This window comes from Salmo salar, chromosome 14 (assembly GCF_965601325.2).
Source record: "Salmo salar chromosome 14, fSalSal1, whole genome shotgun sequence".
Taxonomy (NCBI): domain Eukaryota; kingdom Metazoa; phylum Chordata; class Actinopteri; order Salmoniformes; family Salmonidae; genus Salmo; species Salmo salar.
Window position 1 is genome coordinate 4,535,318 of NC_138304.1, and position 22,964 is coordinate 4,558,281.

General features: G+C 42.4%; 1 protein-coding gene across 2 annotated transcripts in view; it reads left to right on the forward strand.

Annotated features, from left to right (window-relative positions):
• The window catches only part of myo10 (myosin X), a 303,162-nt gene that overhangs the window by 276,659 nt on the left and 3,539 nt on the right, over positions 1–22,964 (forward strand). For both annotated transcript variants that reach the window (XM_082960691.1, XM_082960690.1), the window contains 12 exons: positions 9,021–9,110; positions 9,658–9,713; positions 13,180–13,322; positions 13,499–13,690; positions 16,544–16,701; positions 16,901–17,024; positions 17,379–17,676; positions 19,243–19,450; positions 19,705–19,841; positions 21,357–21,477; positions 21,698–22,189; positions 22,607–22,798. In XM_082960691.1, coding sequence (XP_082816817.1) covers positions 9,021–9,110; positions 9,658–9,713; positions 13,180–13,322; positions 13,499–13,690; positions 16,544–16,701; positions 16,901–17,024; positions 17,379–17,676; positions 19,243–19,450; positions 19,705–19,841; positions 21,357–21,477; positions 21,698–22,189; positions 22,607–22,798 — 2,211 coding nt within the window. The remainder of the gene's footprint in view (positions 1–9,020; positions 9,111–9,657; positions 9,714–13,179; positions 13,323–13,498; positions 13,691–16,543; positions 16,702–16,900; positions 17,025–17,378; positions 17,677–19,242; positions 19,451–19,704; positions 19,842–21,356; positions 21,478–21,697; positions 22,190–22,606; positions 22,799–22,964) is intronic.

Below are 22,964 nucleotides of genomic sequence, written 5' to 3' on the forward strand. Positions count from 1 at the left end.
TTGGTCACATTCCTAATGTATGAATGGAAATTTAGTTCAGAATCTAAAATAACACCTTGGTTTTTTACTTGATGTTTTATTTTTATTGCCCGTGAATAAAATATGCAGCCAGATTCTCTCTCTGTGCTTTGGCTCCAACAATAATTACTTCGGTCTTGTCTTGATTCAGCTGAAGGAAGTTGTGAGCCATCCAAGTATTTAAATCACTAATACAGTCTAATAATTTATCCGTAGAGCTAAAATTCTCTGGTGACACAGAAATGTAAAGTTGTGTATCATCTGGGTAGCAGCGAAAATCAATGTTGTGCTTTCTGATAATGCTGCCAAGGGGTAACATATAGAAACTGAACAGTACCAGACCCAAAATCGAACCTTGTTTTCTCTGAGTTATGTTCACCAAGGTTGACAAAAAACTCTCAACCGGTTAAATAGGTCCTAAACCAATTTAGAACTGGATCGGAGAGGCCAAACCACTTCTTCAGTCTGTCCAGGAGGACATCAAGGTCAACAATGTTGAATGTAGCACTTAAATCCAAGAGTACAAGGACAAAGAGCTGTTTTGCATCTGTGTTGGCTCTAAGATCATTTACCACCTTTACTAAGGCTGTCTCTGTGCTGTGGTGCGCATGAAAATCAGATTGGAATAAAACATGTTTAATTACAGTTGGCACTTAAAATAATTTTGCTGTTTGAAAACCAATTTCTCCAGAATTTTGCATAAAGAATGGAAGGTTGGAGATTCTCCAAAACTTGCTAACTCTAGATTACTTTTCTTCAGAAGGGGTTTCACCATAGCAGTTTTTAGTGCATTGGGGAAAGTGCCTGTGAACAGTGAGTGATTAACAATAGCTTGCACTTCTTCAGATATGCAATTAAATCTGTTTTGTAGAAGGTGGTGGGGATAGGATCGAGAATTGGTATTTTATTAGGATCCCTATTAGCTGTTGCAAAAGCAGCAGCTACTCTTCCTGGGGTCCACATGAAACATGACATAATACTTAGCATTAATAGACAACAGCTCAAGGAAAGAACTACATGAATGATTACATTTTTACACAAGGCACCGTAGCCTACATATCAATACATACACACAAACTATCTTGGTCAAATAGGGGAAAGGCGTTGTGCCGTGAGGTGTTGCTTTATCTGTTTTGTGAAACCAGGTTTGCTGTTTATTTGAGTAATGTGAGATGGAACGGAGTTCCATGCAATAATGGCTCTATATAATACTGTACGCTTTCTTGAATTTATTCTGGATTTGGGGACTGTGAAAAGACCCCTGGTGTCAGGTCTGGTGGGGTAAGTGTGTGTGTCAGAGCTGTGTGTAAATTGACTATGCAAACAATTTGGGATTTTCAACACATTAATGTTTCTTATAAAAATAAGAAGTGATGTCAGTCTCTCCTCAACTCTTAGCCAAGAGAGACTGGCATGCATAGTATTTATATCAGCCCTCTGATTACAATGAAGAACAAGACGTGCCGCTCTGTTCTGGGCCAGATGCAGTTTAACTAGGTCTTTCCTTGCAGCACTCAACCACATGACTGGACAATAATCAAGAGAAGGCAGGTACAGTGACTTGCGAAAGTATTCACCCCTTGGCATTTTTCCTATTTTGTTGCCTTACAACCTGGAATTAAAATTGATTTTTTTGGGGGGGTTTGTATCATTTGATTTACACAACATGCCTACCACCTTCAAGATGCACCATTTTTTTATTGTGAAACAAACAAGAAATAAGACAAAAAAAACAGAAAACTTGAGCATGCATAACTATTCACCTCTCCTATAGTAAATACTCTGTAGAGCAACCTTATGCAGCAATTACAGCTGCAAGTCTCTTGGGGTATGTCTTTATAAGCTTGGCACATCTAGCCACTGAGATTGTTGCACATTCTTCAAGGCAAAACTGCTCCAGCTCCTTCAAGTTGGATGGGTTCCGCTGGTGTACAGCAATCTTTAAGTCATACCACAGATTCTCAATTGGATTGAGGTCTGGGCTTTGACGAGTGTCAAAGCCACACGAGTGTTGCTTTAGCAGTATGCTTAGGGTCATTGTCCTGCTGGAAGGTGAACCTCCGTCCCAGTCTCAAATCTCTGGGAGGCTGAAACAGGTTTCCCTCAAGAATTTCCCTGTATTTAGCATCATCCATCATTCCTTCAATTCTGACCAGTTTCCCAGTCCCTGCAGATGAAAAACATCCCCACAGCATGATGCTGCCACCATCATGCTTCACTGTGGGGATGGTATTCTCGGGGTGATGGGAGGTGTTGGGCTTGTACCAGACATAGTGTTTTCCTTGATGGCCAAAAGCAACATTTTTCTCTCATCTGACCAGAGTACCTTCTTCCATATGTTTGGGGAGTCTCCCACATGCCTTTTGGCGAACACCAAACGTGTTTGCTTATTTTTTTCATTAAGCAATGGATTTTTTTCTCGCCACTCCCAGCTCTGTGGAGTTGTGGCTTAAAGTGGTCCTATGGACAGATTCTTCAATCTCCGCTGTGGAGCTTTGCAGCTCCTGCAGGGTTATCTTTGGTTCTTTGTTGCCTCTCTGATTAATGCCATCTTTGCCTGGTCCGTGAGTTTTGGTGGGCGGCCCTCTCTTGGCAGGTTTGTTGTGGTGCCATATTCTTTCCATAATTTAATAATGGATTTAATGGTGCTCTGTGGGATGTTCAAAGCTTCTGATATTTTTTTATAACCCAACCCTGATCTGTACTTCTCCACAACTTTGTCCCTGACCTATTTGGAGAGCTCCTTGGTCTTCATGGTGCCGCTTGCTTGGTGGTGCCCTTTGCTTAGTAGTGTTGCAGACTCTGGGGCCTTTCAGAACAGATGTATAGATACTGAGATCATGTGACAGATCATGTGACGGTTAGATTGCACACAGGTGGACTTTATTTAAGTAATTATGTGATGTCTGAAGGTAATTGGTTGCACCAGATCTTATTTAGGGGTTTCATAGCAAAGGGTGTGAATACATATGCATATCTTTTTTTTTTAAACGAGCAATTTTTTTCATTTCACTTTACCAATTTGGACTATTTTGTGTATGTCCATCACATGAAGTACAAATAAAAATCCATTTCAATTACAGGTTGTAATGCAACAAAATAGGAAAAATGGCAACGGGGATGAATACTTTTGCATTGCACTGTAGAAGGCTTAAGTTGTGATATCACTGTCCTGAGCATGTCTGTATCTACCAAATCAAATGTTAATTGTCACATACACATGGTTAGCAGATGTTAATGTGAGTGCATATGTATAGTGCATATGTATAGTGCATATGTTATCGTGTGTGTGTGTAGGTGTAAGCATGTGTCTGGGCCAATGTTTTTGTTGCTTCACAGTCCCCGCTGTTCCTTAAGGTGTTTTTTTTATCTGTTTTTTAAATCAAATTTTACTGCTTGCATCAGTTACTTGATGTGGAATAGAGTTCCATGTAGTCATGGCTCTATGTAGTACTGTGTGCCTCCCATAGTCTGTTCTGGACTTGGGGACTGTGAAGAGACCTCTGGTGGCATGTCTTGTGTGGTATGCATGGGTGTCCGAGCTGTGTGCCAGTAGTTTAGACAGACAGTTCGGTGCATTCAACATGTCAATACCTCTCATAAATAAAAGTAGTGATGAAGTCAATCTCTCCTCCACTTTCAGCCAGGAGAGATTGACATGCATATTATTAATTATAGCTCTCTGTGTACATCCAAGGGCCAGCCGTTCTGCCTTGTTCTGAGCCAATTGCAATTTTCCTAAGTCCTTTTTTGTGGCACCTGACCACACGACTGAACAGTAGTCAAGGTGCGACAAAACTAGGACTACTACTGCATCAATATGTTTGACCATGACAATTAACAATCTAGGGTTACTCCAAGCAGTTTAGTCATCTCAACTTGCTAAATTTCCACATTATTTATTGCAAAATTTAGTTGAGGTTTAGGGTTTAGTGAGTGTTTTCTTCCAAATACAATGCTTTTAGTTTTTGAAATATTTAGGGCTAACTTATTCCTTGCCACCCACTCTGAAACTAACTGCAGCTCTTTGTTGAGTGTTGCAGTCATTTCAGTCGCTGTAGTAGCTGACGTGTATAGTGTTGAGTCATCCGCATACATAGACACTCTAGCTTTACGCAAAGTTAGTGCCATGTCATTAGTATAAATTGAACAAAGCAAGGGGCCTACACGGCTACCCTGGGGAATTCCTGAAGCTAACGAGATTATATTTGATAGGCTACTATTAAAGAACACCCTCTGTGTTCTGTTAGACAAGTAACTCTTTATCCACAATATAGCAGGGGGTGTAAAGCCATAACACATACATTTTTCCAGCAGCAGACTATGATCAATAATGTTAAAAGCTGCACTGAAGTCTATCAAGACAGCCCCCACAATAATTTTATCATCAATTTCTCTCAGCCAATCATCAGTCATTTGTGTAAGTGCTGTGCTTGTTGAGTGTCCTTCCCTATAAGCATGCTGAAATTCTGTTGTCAATTTGTTTACTGTAAAATAGCATTGTATCTGGTCAAACACAATTTTTTCCAGAAGTTTACTAAGGGTTGGTAACAGGCTGATTGGTCAGCTATTTGAGCCAGTAAAGGAGGCTTTACTATTATTGGGTAGCGGATTGACTTTAGCTTCCATCCAGGCCTGAGGGCACACACTCTCTAGTACTCTTAAATTGGTTGTTGTCCTTGTGACATGCCCTGACCTGAGAGAGAGGGTTTGTTTCTCTATGTGGTTAGGTCAGGGTGTGGGGTGGGCATTCTATGTGTTGTATTTCTTTGTGTTGGGCCGAGTATGGTTCCTAACCAGAGGCAGCTGTCTCTGATTAGGAACCATACTTAGGCAGCCTGTTTTTCCTTTGGGTTTTGTGGGTAGTTGTTTTCTGTTTTGTTCCTTGTAACCTGACGGAACCGTTGACGGTCGTTTTTGTTGTTTTTGATTTAGTGTTTTCATTCAAGTAAAATATGAGCACTTTACGCGCCGCGCCTTGGTCCCCTTTGTACGACCCTCGTTACACCTTGATGATCTTTTTGGCCTTCCTGTGACATCGGGTGCTGTCGGTGTCATGGAGGGCAGGTAGTTTGCCCCCGGTGATGCCTTGTGCAGACCGCACCACCCTCTGGAGAGCCTTGCAGATGAGGGCGGTGCAGTTGCCATACCAGGCTGTGATACAGCCCAACAGGATGCTTTCGATTGTGCATCTGTAAAAGTTTGTCAGAGTTTTGGGTGACAAGCTAAATTTCTTCAGCCTCCTGAGTTTGAAGAGGCGCTATTGCGCCTTCCTGTTAGGATGGTATGCAAACTGAAGTGGGTCTAGGGTGGCCGGTAAGGTGGCTGTGATATGATCCTTGACTAGCCTCTCAAAGCACTTCATGATGACAGAAGTGAGTGCTACGGGGCGGTAGTCATTTAGTTATCTTTACCTTTTTGGGTATAGGAACAATGGTAGCTATCTTGAAGCATATGGAGACAACAGATTGGGATAGGGAGCGATTAAATATGTCCATAAACACACCAGCCAGCTGGTCTGTGCATGCTCTGAGGACGCGGCTAGGGATGCCATCTGGGCCAGCAGCCTTACGAGGGTTAACATGTTTAAATGTTTTACTCACGTCAGCCACTGAGAAGGAGAGGGTGGGGGGCGCAGTCTTTGTTAGCAAGCCGCGACGGTGGCACTGTATTATCCTCAAAGTGGGCAAAGAAGGTGTTTAGTTTGTCTGGAAGCGTGACGCCAGTATTCGTGACGTGGCTGTTTTTGTTTTTGTAGTCCGTGATTTCCTGTAGACCCTGCCATATATGTCTCGTGTCTGAGCCGTTGAGTTGCAACTCCACCTTATCCTTGTATTACGCTTGTTTGATTGCCTTGTGGAGGGAAAAACGACACTGTTTATATTTAGCCATATTTCCAGACATCTTTCCATGGTTAAATGCGGTGGATCACGCTTTCAGTTTTGCGTGAATGCCGCCATCCATCCACGGTTTCTGGTTAGGGTAGATTTTAATAGTCACCGTGGGTACGACATAGGGCCTTTGCGTGGTAGGCACAAATAATCAAACTTCTCATCAGGTCTTGCTTGACTGATACCCAGCCTAATGTTGGTTATATTATCTCTGAAATATGCCGCAAACTCATAACATTTAGATTTGGAGGAAAGTTCACATAGGTTTGAGGGGGTAGTATTTATCAGGCCATCAGTGGTAGAGAAGAGTACTCTCAAATTATTATGGATAGTAGTGATCAAGTTAGAAAAAGAATTATATCTGACATTTTAATTCCTTGTTATTTATGTCAAGTTGATCTCTCAGAATATCATAATAGACCTGCAATTTTGACTTTCTCCACTTCCGCTCTGCCTTTCTGCAATTTATCCTTAATTGATTTGTTTGCTCACTCATCCAAGGGGCTCTCTGTTTGGATGTGACCTTTTTCAACTTTACTGGAGCTATGGCATCAATGGTTGCCCTTAATTTGCTATTAAAGTTATCAACTAAATCATCACAAGAGGAAGGCAAAATAGGTAGTGAAGTATTGTTCATACACTCAATAAAATCTGCAGAAACTTCAGAGGTAAGAGCATTTCTTAATAATGCGTTCAGTATTACCCTGTGCTATGGGCAACAAGGTGGTCATAAATACACAGTGGTGATTAGATAAAGCATCATCAACAATAGAGGATATGTGAATAGAAAGCCTCTTGGTAATAACCAGGTCCAGTGTATGACGATGGTTATAAGTGGGCCCAGTAACATGTTGGTTAAAGTCCATAGAGCTCAAAAGATTAATGAATTCAATGGCCTTGGAGTCAGTCTCTTTGTCAACATGAATATAAAATTTGCCTAACACAATGATTTTATCATAGTTCTCAAAGACAATAGAGAATAGTTCAGATAAATCAGTAAAGAAAGTGGGGCAGTGCTGGTGACCTATACAGGGTTATGGTCAGAACTGGTAGCTGACATTTAAACAGTATAGCATGATGCTCAAAAGACCCAAAGTCACCAAAAGAAAAAATAACCTTACAGCTGAGAGCATTAGTACAAATAGAGGCCTTTTCCACTTTTCTGATAGAGTATGAAAAGCTGTAATCCAAAGGGGAGGCTTCAATAAGAGCAGCACACTACAATCTGATGACAGCAATGTTTCAGTGAGAAACATCCAATCGACTTTGCGCTCAGTAATAAGGTCATTCACGAGAAAAGGTTTATTAGGGATTGCTTTAACATTTAAAAGTGCCATATTCAATGAGTGTGGGCCACTCTGCCCCTCGGGCATCTGCCTCGAGGTAACCAATGGAATAACAACCAAATGATTAACGTAACAACCATGTTTTCTGACAGTCTCCAATCTAACAGAATGACAGTTTGTATAAACTCACTAGAAGGCGGAGTTAAAGGAACATAAATTAGGTTACTCACGATAACAATAGTGCCATTTCTACAGGAGTTGATATGCTTTCCAAGTCCTCTGTTGCTTATTCTGACAGGGAGAACTGGAGCACTACCAGACCCTGTCTGTCAGTCTCTAAAACATTTTAATGTTGCTGGGACTGGAGAACTACCAGACCCTGTCTGTCAGTCTCTAAAACATTTTGATGTTACTGGGACTGGAGGACTACCAGACCCTGTCTGTCAGTCTCTAAAACAGTTTGATGTTACTGGGACTGGAGGACTACCAGACCCTGTCTGTCAGTCTCTGAAACAGTTTGATGTTTCTGGGACTGGAGCACTACCAGACCCTGTCTGTCAGTCTCTGAAACAGTTTGATGTTGCTGGACCTGGAGCACTACCAGACACTGTCTGTCAGTCTCTAAAACAGTTTGATGTTACTGGGACTGGAGCACTACCAGACCCTGTCTGTCAGTCTCTAAAACAGTTTGATGTTGCTGGACCTGGAGCACTACCAGACACTGTCTGTCAGTCTCTAAAACAGTTTGATGTTGCTGGGACTGGAGCACTACCAGACCCTGTCTGTCAGTCTCTAAAACAGTTTGATGTTGCTGGGACAGGAGCACAACCAGACCCTGTCTGTCAGTCTCTAAAACAGTTTGACGTTGCTGGAAATAATCCTGGAACCCCTGCGGTCAGGGTGAATCCTGTCTATTTTAAAAAGTGCTGGTTGCTCCCAGCAAATCAAAGTTGTCACAAAAAGACACATTCCTGTCGTTGCAAAGTTTCTTCAGGTACTCGTTCAGGGCAAAGAGTCGGCTAAAACGCAAAGCTGTTTGATAGCTGGATGGAATCTTCTCGGATAGATGAAGGGTGGCCAGACTGCCCCCCCATTCTTATTAAAGGTAGCATCACAAGAGAGAACCGTTATATGAGCGCACATGTTCATAATGCATTATGAATTAATTCATAAGACCTTAAGGTCTTTCATACCACTGTCATAAGACTTGCTATAATCATTCATAATGGCTTCTTTTAACTGCTTTTATGAATTCCTTATAGCATTTTAATCGCTCCTTTTCGTTTTCCATTTCAAACACGCCCCTAGTAAAAGGTGTTTGATAGGCTTAACCCCTGTAACAGACCATTAAAATAAATTTTAATCCAGCGCAGACAAGATTTACAGTTCTTTGTTCCGCTGTTATAGGCTGACACTCTTCGGTGGTAGTTAGCCCAACGGCTAAGGAGTTGGACCTGTGGTCAAAAGGTGGCCGTTTCGAATCCCAGGCCGGGTGCTGGACAAGGGGCGGAATTGATCTGGCAACTGGAGGGCTGCTGGGTTTATATCCTCAAGACATTACCCTGTTGGGCCCTTGAGCAAGGCCCTTAACCCCACAACATGCTCTCCATTCAGGGGTGCTGCACTGCAGCTTTACCCTGTGCTCGTCTCAACTGTATGTGTGATGTGTGCTGCCTGGAGGGGTGAGGACGGAGCAGAAGACACATCTCTGTTGTTCTCTGTAACTAATGGACAATAAATATGTATTGTATTGTTGTTGTATTGTTCCTGTGTGTAGTTTCTGTGGTTCCTATTGGCTGACACTCTTCTCTGTGTTTTCAGTCAGTGGTTCAGTGTGCTCAGCCAGGTGCACACCTCCACAGAGCAAGAGATCAGGGAGATGCACGACGAACAAGCCAACCCCCAGAACGCAGTGGTGAGTACTACAGGAAGAAGAGTAGGATGATGGGCAATAGAGTTCAATACGGGAGCTTTGGTTATACAGTATGTAAAGGGAAAGCTGGGTATACAGAATGCTGGAAAACATTGTGAGTAGATGGGGGGGGTGGTTTTTGGGGGATGGCATCTGATTCAGAACAGGTATTTATTAGGATCCCCAATTAGCTGTTGCTGAGGCAGTGGCTACTCTTCCTTGTGTGTGTGTGTGTGTGTGTGTGTGTGTGTGTGTGTGTGTGTGTGTGTGTGTGTGTGTGTGTGTGTGTGTGTGTGTGTGTGTGTGTGTGTGTGCGTGTACGTGTGCGTGTGCGTGTGTGCGTGTGCGTGCGTGTGTGTGCGTGTATTTGTGCATGTGTGTGTGGATGTGGGGAAATAATGAGAACCTAGGGAGTTGGAAGAAGGTCAAACTCACATCAGAACCCCAGTCACACTGAACCGTATCTTTTGTGTAAAGTGACTTTGTGCTCTGACTGGTAGTTGAAGGACATCTATTCTCTCTCTTATAAAGGCTCTCTCTCTCTCCTCAGGGAACCCTCGATGTTGGCTTGATCGATTCAGTCTGTGCGTCAGACAACCCTGAACGGTAAGATTCACGTTACACCAACAGTGGGGTCCAAAATGATGGACACCCAAATACTGAGCTACATTGCATAAAAAATGGGAACGATATTATTTTATACTGAAACAATTGCTCAGAAAAAGAGATTTGTTGAACAAGTAGTACTTTATTTTCTCAAAAAGATAGGGGTCAAAATGATTGACACCCCAGTTTTCAATACCTTTCAATACCTCACCTTGCGAGAATAAAAAAAAAAAGCTTCAAACTGTAACCAGTGCCTGCAACCTGGTCCAGGTTATCAGTCAACCTACCAGGGTAGTTACAAACAGCACAGGAACTGAAATCATCAACATGTATTGATCACATCTTTACTAATGTTTCAGAAATGTGCTTTCATGCAGTTTCCAAATCCATAGGATGTAGTGATCACAATATAGTAGCCATGTCTAAGAAAACTACAGTTCCAAAGTCTGGGCCTAATAGTGTATAAGAGGTCATACAATACATTTTGTAGTGATTCCTATATTGTTGATGTAAAGAATATTTGTTGGTCTGTTGTGTAATGAGGAGCTACCAGACGCTGCACTTGACACATTTATGAAATTGCTTTTTCCAGTTACTAATAAGCATGCACTCATTAATTAAGAAAATGACTGTAAAAACGGTTAAATCCCCTTTGATTGATGAGGAACTGAAAAATTGTATGGTTGAGAGGGACGAGGCAAAAGGAATGGTAAATAAGTCTGGCTGCCAACTGATTGGCAAACGTGCTGCAAATTGAGAAATCGTGACTAAACTGAATAAAATGAAGAAGAAACTATACTATGAATCAAAGATAAATTATATAAAAAATGACAGTTTAAAGCTCTGGAGCACCTTAAATGACATTTTGGGCAAAAGGGGAAACTCAGCTCCATCATTCATTGAACCAGTTGGCTCATTCATCACAAAACCGACTGATATTGTAAATTACTTTAATAATTTTTTTCATTGGGAAGATTAGCAAACTTAGGCGTGACATGCCAGCAACAAACGCTGACACTACACATCCAAGTATAACTGATCAAATAATGAAAAACAAGCATTGTAGTTTTGAGTTCTGTTAAGTGAGTGTGGAAGAAGTGAACAACGTATTGTTGTATATCAACAATGACAAGCCACCAGAGTCTGACAACTTGGATGGAAAATTACTGATGAAATTGTCACTCCTATTTGCCATACCTTCAATCTAAGTCTACTAGAAAATGTGTGCCCTCAGGCCTGAAGGGAAGCAAAATTAATTCCGCTACCCAAGAAGAGTAAAGCCCCCTTTACTGGCTCAAATAGCTGACCAATCAGCCTGTTACCAACCCTTAGTACACTTCTGGAAAATGTGTTTGACCAGATACAATGCTATTTTACAGTAAGAAAATTGACAACAGACTTTTAGCACGCTTATAGGGAAGGACATTCAACATGCACGCCACTTAGATAAATGACTGACGATTGGCTGAGAAAAATTGATGATAAAAAGATTGTGGGGGCTGTTTTGTTAGACTTCAGTGTGGCTTTTGACATTATTGATCATAGTCTGCTGCTGGAAAAAGGTATGTGTTATGGCTTTACACCCGCTGCTATATTGTGGATAAAGAGTTACCTGTCTAACAGAACACAGAGGGTGTTAGGGTCTATGTATGAGGATGACTCAACACTATACACGTCAGCTACTACATCGAGTGAAATCACGGCAACACTTAACAAAGAGCTGCAGTTAGTTTCAGAATGGGTTTCAAAGAATACATTTGTCCTAAATATTTCACTTAACCCTAAACCTCAACTAAGTCTTGCGATAAATAATGTCAAAATTAAGCAAGTTGAGGTGACTGGATTGTAAATTGTCATGGTCAAAACATGTTGATATAACAGTAGCTAAGATGGGGAGAGTCTTCCATAATAAAGCGATGCTCTTCCTTTTTATCAACACTATCAACAAGGCAGGTCCTACAGGCCCTAGTTTTGTCTTCAAATCAAATGTATTTATATAGCCCTTCGTACATCAGCTGATATCTCAAAGTGCTGTACAGAAACCCAGCCTAAAACCCCAAACAGCAAGCAATGCATGTGAAAGAAGCACGGTGGCTAGGAAAAACTCCCTAGGAAAAACTCCCTAGAAAGGCCAAAAACCTAGGAAGAAACCTAGAGAGGAACCAGGCTATGAGGGGTGGCCAGTCCTCTTCTGGCTGTGCCGGGTGGATATTATAACAGAACATGGTCAAGATGTTAAAATGTTCATAAATGACCAGCATGGTCAAATAATAATAATCATAGTAGTTGTCGAGGGTGCAACAAGCACGTCCGGTGAACAGGTCAGGGTTCCATAGCCGCAGGCAGAACAGTTGAAACTGGAGCAGCAGCACGGCCAGGTGGACTGGGAACAGCAAGGAGTCATCATGCCAGGTAGTCCTGAGGCATGGTCCTAGGGCTCAGGTCCTCCGAGAGAAAGAAAGAAAGAGAGAAAGAGAGAATTAGAGAGAGCATATTTAAATTCACACAGGACACCGGATAAGACAAGAGAAATACTCCAGATGTAACAGACTGACCCTAGGCCCCCGACACATAAACTACTGCAGCATAAATACTGGAGGCTGAGACAGGAGGGATCAGAAGACACTGTGGCCCCATCCGATGATACCCCCGGACAGGGCCAAACAGGCAGGATATATCCCCACCCACTTTGCCAAAGCACAGCCCCCACACCACTACCTGTGGTGTGGGGGCTGTACAACTGTTCAGTCGTGTGGTCAGGTGCCACAAAGAGGGACGGAAAATGAATTGAAAATGAATTGTCTCAGAACAGAGCAGCACGGCTGGCCCTTTAAATGTACACGGAGAGCTAACATTGATAATATGCTTGTAAATCTCTCATGGCTCAATGTGGAGGAGAGACTGACTTCATCACTACTTGTTTTTGTAATAAGTGTTGACATGCTGAATGCCGAGGTGTCTGTTTGAACTACTGGCTTGGACACCCATGCATACCCCACAAGACATGCCACCAAAGGTCTCTTCACAATCCCCAAGTCCAGAACAGACTATGGGAGGTGCACAGTACTACATAGAGCCATGACTACAGATAAAAATACACCTTATGGAACCGCGTGGACTGTTAAGAGACACAGGCACAGGCACAGACACACGCTTACACATACACATGATAAGACACGCACTCTACACACACGTACACATGGATTTTGTATTGTAGGTACTGTATGTGATAGTAGAGTAGTGGCCTGAGGGAGCACACTTAATGTGTTGTGAAAAGTGTTATGAAATGTAATGTCATGTAATATTTTTTATTGTCTAAAATGGTCTTAATGTTGCTGGACCTCAGGAAGAGTAGCTGCTGGCTTGCCAGCAGCTAATGGGGATCCTTAATAAATACAAATACAAAGATACATTCAAATAAACATAGTTGAACTAAATCTCCAACTTCACTCCTCTTCCTTCCCAGGACCAACTCCTTTGTGATGATCACAGCTAACAGGGTGTTACACTGCAATGCCGACACTCCTGAAGAGATGCACCACTGGATAACGTTGCTACAACGCTCCAAAGGAGACACGCGTGTGGAGGGACAGGAGTTCATCATCAGAGGTCAGACATTGTTACGTTACATTAACGCCAGAGGTCTGACATTATGTTATTATATTATGTTACAACATATCTGACCAGATTGTTATATTATATTAAGCTACAACTTTAGGGATACATTTCAGTTGATATTTGATTTTGATTGAGTTGTAAAACGGTAAAAATATCTGCCTCGTTAGGCTGGCTCCACAAGGAGATGAAGAACAGCAGCAGAGCCTCTCTGAAGCTGAAGAAGCGCTGGTTCCTGCTTACCCACAACTCCCTGGACTATTATAAAAGCTCGGAGCGCAACACCCTCAAGCTGGGCACCCTGGTGCTCAATAGCCTGTGCTCAGTGGTGCAGCCTGACGAGAAGGTCTTCAAGGAGACAGGTTAGAACTGGATTAGCTACATATACCTTTTTCACACTACTGAGTTGAGCCAAGCTGTATTTTACCGCGCTGGCCTGGTTTCGCACGCACCTGATAACATTTTCACACTATGAGCTGAGCCGAGCTGTGTTGTACTTTGCTGGCTTGGTTACCCATCCACGTGATAGCCTTTTCACACTACTGAGCTGAGCCGAGTCAAGCCAAGCCAAGCTGTACTGTGCTGGCTTAGTTACGCATTTCATCATAGTTGTGCGAACCTTGCTAGAAAGGACTATGTGAAAAGAGAATATCCGAGCCAGGACAGTACGATTCGTGTAAGAATGAGTGAAAGATAGCTTAATAAAACTGATAAGGGATGGGTGGGAGGTAACACAACGGGTGAGTCTGTAGGAACACAAGGTGAGAGGAGGGTAATCTTTGACCAATTTATTTTACACAGGTTTGTCTTCTTGGTCTTGATATTTTAAGCTTCGATGTTGGTAAAGGAAGATGGTACGGATGTAAGGACGAAAGTTGGATGGATGTTTTCTGGGAAATAAACCATATAAAGAAAACCTATCTAAATCAGTACAGCAATATAAGGATAAGTAGATACTCAAGAACAAATGCCTGTATAAGAGGATACGGCTAGGCTAATGGCTAACAAACTAGGCAATGGTAGGTAAAACGCTGGTTTCCTGTTCTACCTGATAATAAATTGCACACACCTGGTGTCCCATGTTTAAATCAGTCCCTGATTATAGGGGAACAATGAAAAATGCAGTGGAACTGGCTTCGAGGTCCAGAGTTGAGTTTGAGGGCTCTAAACCATATCAGATACATATGTAAAAGGAAAGAGGACAAACTTAATCAATAACGCATCCAAGTGAAACTGGAAATAAACTTCAGGTATGTAAGGAAGGAATATAACCTATCACAAAACACTTCTCCAAACACTTCACTCAGTCCATGAGGTAGCCACACTGATTAGGATGCAGATATGCAGAGGGAGGAAGTCCCGTCCCTGCAGGGCCTTTTTCTTCTGGGTTTTGATTGTTTATTTTGTTTGTTTTATTTTATTTTGTATTACACATGCTTGGAGAGTCGAAGTGGGTGGGGAATTTTCCAAAATGAGAGTGAAAGTGTGAAAACACAATGATGTGTCGTAATATGTAGTCATGGAAATGCTGCTATTATCTCATACTAACAAGATCACTGTAGAAAAGGCCTTTATATTTAGATTTCCCTATGCACCCCTAGTTTGTCCCTTTAGTTAGAATAACCGACAGCTCATTAGTCGAATCACCCCTAACTTTCTATCCAATCAGAGACGTTCTCTTTAACCTGCTCGCCTCCAGTCAGTGAGTTGCTGTGAAGACAGAGAACGGGCAGTTTGTGAGTTCGCCACAGAAGTAACAAGAAAACAAGTTGCAGCATGTTTGGCTGTATTTGCGCGTGCATCTAAAAGCAGTGTAGTGGTGGAGAAGTGGGTATACTCCCAAAATGTCCCAAACAGCCCACACGGTGAAGGACAGGTTCCCTGTGTGAAAAATGCAATGAGAAACAGTGACACACACCTAAAATTATGAATCCCATATTGGTCTTTCACAGTCAGGTCAACCCAAGCTGTACTGTGCAAGTAGGATAATAGTAGGCCTACTATTTAAAAGATAAATTAGGCTGTCAACTGAGTCAGAAATTCACCGGTTTCTGATTTTTCCCTTATTCAGATTTTGGCTGTTGAAGTCACACTTTTTTAATAGTAAAACAACAAAATTGGATGTTGTAAATCCATAATAATGCTTAAACCACATCAGGAGACCACTGAGATTTTTTTTATTTATTCCAAGTGTGTAGTTTGTGTAGTTCCCCTTTAATTCCAGTGTACAGGCACTTAGGACTGTTGTTTGGTTTGAGGTGTTTCTGTAGCACATGAGATGGAGTTTGTAAAAAAATGGTCTCTGGATTGTTGAAAATAATCATGATATCATTCTGCCAGGTAGGCATAGGCTAGTTAACATTTCATTCTTGAAAGACGTTGGGGGGGTTCTTAGCTGACATATGGAATTGTTTTAATTTGGATAATTTCATAATTTGAATAATTTAGCTATTTGATTTTGAATTTTAGGACCCCTTTAGGTATCAAAAAAAGGTATTTATTTTTTGGGGGGATACAATATTGAATATGGCCTTTACTACTATAGCCCAGAGAAACACATTGACTAACACATTCATAAATGGCAAAAAAGACATAAAAAACAACAACATAAAAAACAAGGTTTTGAAGTGTTTGTCCTTTATCTAGGAGACATAAGAATGCTCATATTTAGTTTTTTGTTATTTTTACACATTTAACCACTTTTTTTGGTAAGCACAAAACTGCCTTCATACATTTTCACAGACCTAAAAAGTGGTCTCCTGATGTGGACTTCCAATTTTGCTGTGTGATTGAGAGCAAAAACATGAAAAAATTGGAAAATAGAAACTTAGAAAAACAAAACTGAGAGAACTGAATTTGGGGAAAAACTAAACAAATATATTTTTTTTATAACCAAAACAGATTTATGTAAATGTATAGTCTACGTACAATCAGAAGGAGATTATACTTAAGATACTCTTACTTAAGATACTCTTACATTTTTCTGTTTAACTAAAAAGCATACTTTTTTCTGTTTTCATAAAATACAAAGACAGGTTTAATGTTAAAAGGATTCATGTTGATCTTACTTAGAAAATAGCCCTGATCATATAGGCCTGGATCTAGATGATATCTAAAACAACTGACACTGAATTCATACATTTTCAGTAAATGTAATTTTAAATCCTCCACTCTACTAGAATTACTGAAAATAAATGACATTTTTCATTTCCCAGGTTACTGGAACGTCACAGTTTACGGCCGGAAGCACTCGTACCGTCTCTACACCAAGCTCCTGAACGAGTCCACGCGCTGGGCCAGTGCCATGCAGAATGTCATCGACACCAAGGCCCCCATCAACACCCCCACCCAGAAGCTCATCCAGGACATCAAGGTTTTTCAATCATTTTTAAATAAAAGTTCCTGAAAAACTAAGTCACTCTGGAAACATCCAAGTGCAAAATAGGAACATCTATGACAGCCATGATTATGTGTATTTAAATAATAGTGATAGATTTATTGCGAGAAATAATTAGATTGAAGCGTCCTTTACTCCTCGCCGATGTGATTCTCATGTCATTCTGTATCCATAGGAGAACTGTCTGAACTCCGAGGTGGTGGAGCAAATCTATAAGAGGAACCCCATCCTGCGCTACAGTCACCACCCGCTCCACTCGCCACTGCTGCCCCTGCCCTACGGAGACATCCACATCAGCTGTAAGATCGCATGCTCCTTTCATTATGCACCCGCTCCCTCCCTCACCCACATCACCAACTGATAGCAACCTCTTTCTTTCCCTCTACATGCACACACGTATCTCTCTTTCTCTCACACACACTCTCCCTCTCTCTCTCACTTTACACCAACTGACAGTAACCTCTTCCCTCTCCCCTAAACACACTCTATTCACACACACACACCACCCACACACACACACACACACACACACACACACACACACACACACACACACACACACACCACAATAAGTACATTAGACATGTCCTGTTTTGAAAATATTGAGTTAATATCTATAATTGTCCCTTATCTACCCCCTTTCCCCTCTGCAGCCCTGAGGAACAAGGGCTACACGACGCTCCAGGACGAGGCGCTCAAGATGTTCAACTCGCTGCAGCACCTGGAGGGTGTTACCGACCCCGTGACCATCATCCAGGGTGTGCTGCAGACGGGCCAGGAGCTGAGGCCCCTGAGGGATGAGCTCTACTGCCAGCTGATCAAACAGACCACTCGCCCCCCACAGCCCTGCAGCCCTGGGAACCTGTGCTGCTGGAGGATCCTGGCATGCATGTGCTGCACGTTCATGCCATCGCGCGGAATCCTCAAGTACCTCAAGTTCCACTTCAAGAGGTGAGAGGGCCCATTGTTGTAGCAAATATGAAATATGGTCAGTCTTGATTTCTGTTGAAGGATCAGAGTGTTGTGGGCCACACATGCTGGGTATTTTTGATAGCTGATTGTAAAACACTTAGCATAAAACCATCTACTAAATGAGCAGTAGCACTTTATATGATGGGGTAACACCTTATTGGAACAAGTCATAACACCTTTATGAGTGTTGCAATATTATTCATAACAACCGTCATAACACATTTATTTATCATCATTCATAAAACATTTTTAAATAAAAGTCCCTTCGAATAGCTCTTTAGTCATCAGTACAACAGAAATTCATGTTTTTACTGTCACAGTACCCAACCTCCTGACACACTATTTACGCACCAGTCTGGGTGCACTGGCTAAGCCTCGGAGTATTACCCAGGTAGCAGTTTAGGGGTTTATATGACTTGCTCAGGGCCACAATGGCAGTAAGGCTGAGGTGTCAAACTCAATTTCCGCAGGGTGATGTAATTTTTTTTATTTTATTTTTATTTTATTTAACCTTTATTTAACTAAATCAATTCCTTGAGGGCCATGTATCTGCTGGTTTTTGTTATCTCCTTTAAATCATTTCCCAATAAAGACCTGAACAATCAGGTGAGCAGAGTTCCTAACTAATCAATGACCTTAATTGATCAATCAAGTACAAGGTAGGAGTGAAAACTTGCAAGAAAACCTGCCTAGGGGTTGGAATCAGACCTCGGTGTAAATAGTGTATTTCAAATACTATAGTGCTTCTCAAACCTCTCCTCGGGGGCCCCCAGACATTTCACAGTTTTGTTGTAACCTCAAACTAGCACACCTGATTCAATTAGGTAAGGGCTTTATGATCAGTTGACCAATTGAATCAGGTTTGCTAGCTCTGGAATAGTTCAAATACGTCTGGGGATTCCTGAGGAGAGGTTTGAGAAAGGCTGCTCTAACTAGCTGTGCTTGATGATTATTGAGCTTGCCTGGCACAATGGAACCATTGGAATAGTCCAAAAAGTACTATTTGATCCCAGGTCTGGATGGCACCAGAGCAATTGATGTCATTGTAACATGTTGAGACCTGAAGTTAATGCCTTGGCTTTAGCTCAGCAGAGGCTAAGACAGTCTTGTGGTGTGCAGGACTAACCCAGTAAGTAACACCGACAACCATCAGGCTCACTCCCACTAGATTTTTCTACTGGAATGATTGAAAAAATGACATTTATTTTGAAGGTTTCTTATGAATGATGTTGAATAAATGTGTTATGAAGGTTGTTATGAATGATACCGCAGCATTCACAAAGGGGTCATGAATAGTTTCATAAAGATGTTATGAGGGCATTATGTATACCCCCTTCATATAAAGTGTTACCAAATGACCACGTCACATTCATAGACGTAAAATATGGTGGGAGCTAGCAGGTCAGGTGGAATTCACATCTGGTAAAGCGCATCCTGAAATAGTTATTTCCAGGTCATGAAAGTAATACTTCATTAGTATCGGAGAGCCTTAAAACTCAACAAAAGCACCAGCATAACAGGGCTCCCCCTCTGTTCCTCCTCCAGGACTCGGGAGCTCTTCCCGGGCATGGAGATAGAACGCTACGCCTCATTCGGCCTGGATTCCCTGAGGAAGACGCGTGGCCGGGAGTACGTACCCTCCCAGGAGGAGATCCGGGCAGTGGTGGCGCGCCAGGATATGACCACCACGGTGCACTGCCATGGCGGAGGCTCCTGCAAAATCACCATCAACTCTCACACCACCGCCGGAGAGGTGAGAGCCGGGGGGGGGGGAAACAAGTTGGGAGTTTAGGGTTGTGGTGATCTAAAGGCAATGGTAATGGGTAAAGGACTGCAATAACCTTAAACAAAATAAAACATATCTGTCTACAGTTAGCTGAAGGTAAGTTAGCTGAAGATAACCACCGTAAAATGCGAAAAGTTTACTTTTTTGTCCCGTTTTTGTTACTTTGACTCATTTGTTTTGTCGCTTACTTCACAGTTGATAACTGTGTGTGTGTCCCCCAGGTGGTGGAGAAGCTAATACGGGGCTTGGCCATGGAGGACAGCAGGAACATGTTCGCCCTGTTTGAGCACAATGACACCACTGACAAAGCCATTGAGAGCCGCACAGTGGTGGCTGACGTTCTTGCCAAGTTTGAAAAGTACGTTTGTGTGATGAAGTGTATGTGTGACAGTGACGTGCGGTGAGTTTGGTGGCTGAGTATATTATCAAAGCCAGATTTACTCAATAATAAACCTTTATGAAGCTCAAGTTTACCATACAACAGATAGCTCCAACAATAAATCTACATTGAAATAAAAGGCAGAAATCAAAAATATTACTTACTTTATCAAGATAAACAAAGCAAACTCGACCAAACAATGGCGAAAATGAGAAAAGTAAGCTACAAAGGAAAATATTTTATAACGGTATCTGAGGATTCAGCACTGATGAATGGATAGCGATGGCGCAGGTTAACTCTGTGGTGCTCAAAGGACAGCATCTTTGTCTAGCCAGCTATAATTCTTTCCGTTTGTGGACAAGCCAGGAGACGGTTTGTGGGCACAGGTCATTTCACACACACTGATTACGTTTTACAAGTTTGAATACACCAATAAACCGTTATTCTCATATTCATTCAACAGTAGCCTGACCCGCAAATTGCAAAAGAAAATGCATTTAGTCCCACCTTTACTTGTACATTAGGTCCATTCGTCTGTCCTTAAATCACTGACTGCTTCAATCAAATCCTTCTGTATTCTGTTTGATATAGGTCTACCCGAAACACCCAAGTGTCTGGGTTCATCATTACCCCGAAATACTAACTCTTGTTTCCCTAAACATGTTGCTCTCTCTAAGGTCCTTCTTGAAAATCTCACGGTTTGCCTTTATGCTACCTTGGATTGTGCATGGTGACATGTTGTTTTTCGCTGCTCATTTAACGGCAGATCGATCCGTGATCTGGTGTTGGATGTGCGATGCAGATTTTTCGTGTTTGATGAGTTCATCAGTTTGTTGAGGTCGCAGTAGCAGCCTTCTGTTGTACCCTGTTGCAAAGCTGAAACAGCACAGGCAGCTAAAGGTAGCGCAGCCATTCAGCCAGTCCTTTTGTTCATACCACTCTTGTTTAGATGATCAGATGATTTTCTGTCCCTTCCTCTGATACCACTCCCTGTTATGACGTAGCCTACACCAACTTGGAATTTCTTTTAGGTGCTGTATAGTGTCCATTTTGTCAGGTTGTTTTTGCTCACTAGCTAGTTTTTTTACTCCGTTGAAGGGATGCACGCCAAATGATGTAGACACGCCCAAATAATGTTTAAGCTTTAAAGACAATATGAATGCACAAAATATGAACTCTGCTCAATGCAACAAATGAAGCTAGTATAAACAGCAAGGCCTATGCATTGAGTGGAGTAAGGAATGGCTGCGCATGTCAACGATTTGACTAGATCAATGATCGATTTTGATGTTGTTTCAGCAAATGTTGGTATTTTGGGCAAAACATTGAGAAAAAACATTAGATAACCAAAAGGGATGGCAATTCTTTTTTTCTTTCTTTTAACACCTATTTTATTAGCCTACCCTGACTGCCCTTAACTGGTGTGAGTGTGTGTGTGTGTGTGTGTGTGTGAGAGTCTGAACAGTACTAGTAACACTCACTCATCTTTTCCAGGCTCTCTGCAAGTCAAGATGAGACCAAGACAGGCTGGAAGTTCTATTTTAAGCTTTACTGCTTCTTAGACACAGATAATGTACCCAAGGACTGTGTTGAGTTTGCCTTCATGTTTGAGCAGGTATGAACCAGCGAAAAAAAACATCCATCCACACTTTCTGTCTGTCTGTCAGTCAGTCTACAGACTTTAAATGATCAAGATCCGTAATTGTTGTGTTGGCTGTGTGTCTGCCAGTCTAAATGTTAATCTGATGATAACAGCTTGTCAAAGACAAATCTCTTTCACTTTCCCCCCCTCTTTTTCCTCTTTCCTCCTCTCTCTTTCTCTTGTCCTCCTCCAGGCCCATGAGGCGGTGATCAGAGGCCATTACCCAGCCCCGGAGGAGACCCTTCAGTTCCTGGCCGCCCTGAGACTACAATACCTCCTCGGAGACTACAACCCCCAAGCTACCGTGCCCGAAATGTCTCAGGTGTTCCCTATGACTCGGTTGCGTGCCCGCATCCAAAATTCTGCCAAGACTTTCTCCCCGGCCACTGGTTTGGGCATGGGGTCAGTGGTGGACCGTTCCGATGGAACCTCGGAGAAGAAGCGCTCCAGCTTCCTGGAGGGAACGCTAAGGCGTAGTTTCAGGAGCGGCTCAATGAGCCGCCAGAAGTTGGAGGAGGAGAACACGCTCGAGGCCTGGATGAGGGAGGAGATAGCGGCAGCACGAGCCAGCCTGGTGGACAAGTGGAAGAAGCTGCAGGGGATGAACCAGGAGCTGGCCATGGTGAAGTACATGGCACTGGTCAAAGAGTGGCCCGGCTACGGATCCACGCTCTTCGAAGTGGAGGTGAGTGGCCCTTACCAAATAGTGGTTTACATTTCAATTTTAGACATTTAGCACAGGGTTTCTTAACCCGTTTCGTCTGGGACCCTCAGTCATTTCGCATTTTTGGTCTACTCTACCACTATCACACCTAGGTTGTGTTCATTAGGGTACACAATGGAATTATTTTTTTTTTTTTATAAAATCCGGAAAACGAATTGATTTGTATTTCCCTGTTGATTCAGTCCGTTTTCTTACATTTAGTGCCTTGTGAACACAATCCTGATTCAAGGGCTTGATAAGGATGAATAGTGTTGGACTGAAACAAAAAAATAACGCCCAGATCCGGACCGAAATGGAAAACTCTAGAAGTGAATCTATCACCATCATTGACCCATTTCTCCTACTCATACCATGTCTCCTTCTTGTCTCCTTTCCTAGTCCTGTGACGGGGCCTTCCCAGTGGAGCTGTGGCTGGGGGTGAGCAGGGAGGCCATCTCGGTGTATAAGCGTGGCGAACCCTGGCCCCTGGAGGTCTTCCCCTATGAGCTCATCCTTTCTTTTGGGGCCCCACTGCCAAATGCCTACAAAATAGCCGTGGAGGGCCGCGAACTGCTCTTCGAGACCAGTCTGGTATGTTAAGCCACCCATGATCCCATTTGTGCATTATATAGGCTGTTATAAGGAGCCATGGTGGTAATGGAATGTTTTTAAATGGTACACGGTATTATAATTATACGTCCATAGAAAGTGTTGCAAACCATTTTCTGTTATACAGCGACTGTGTCAACTGTAAGGT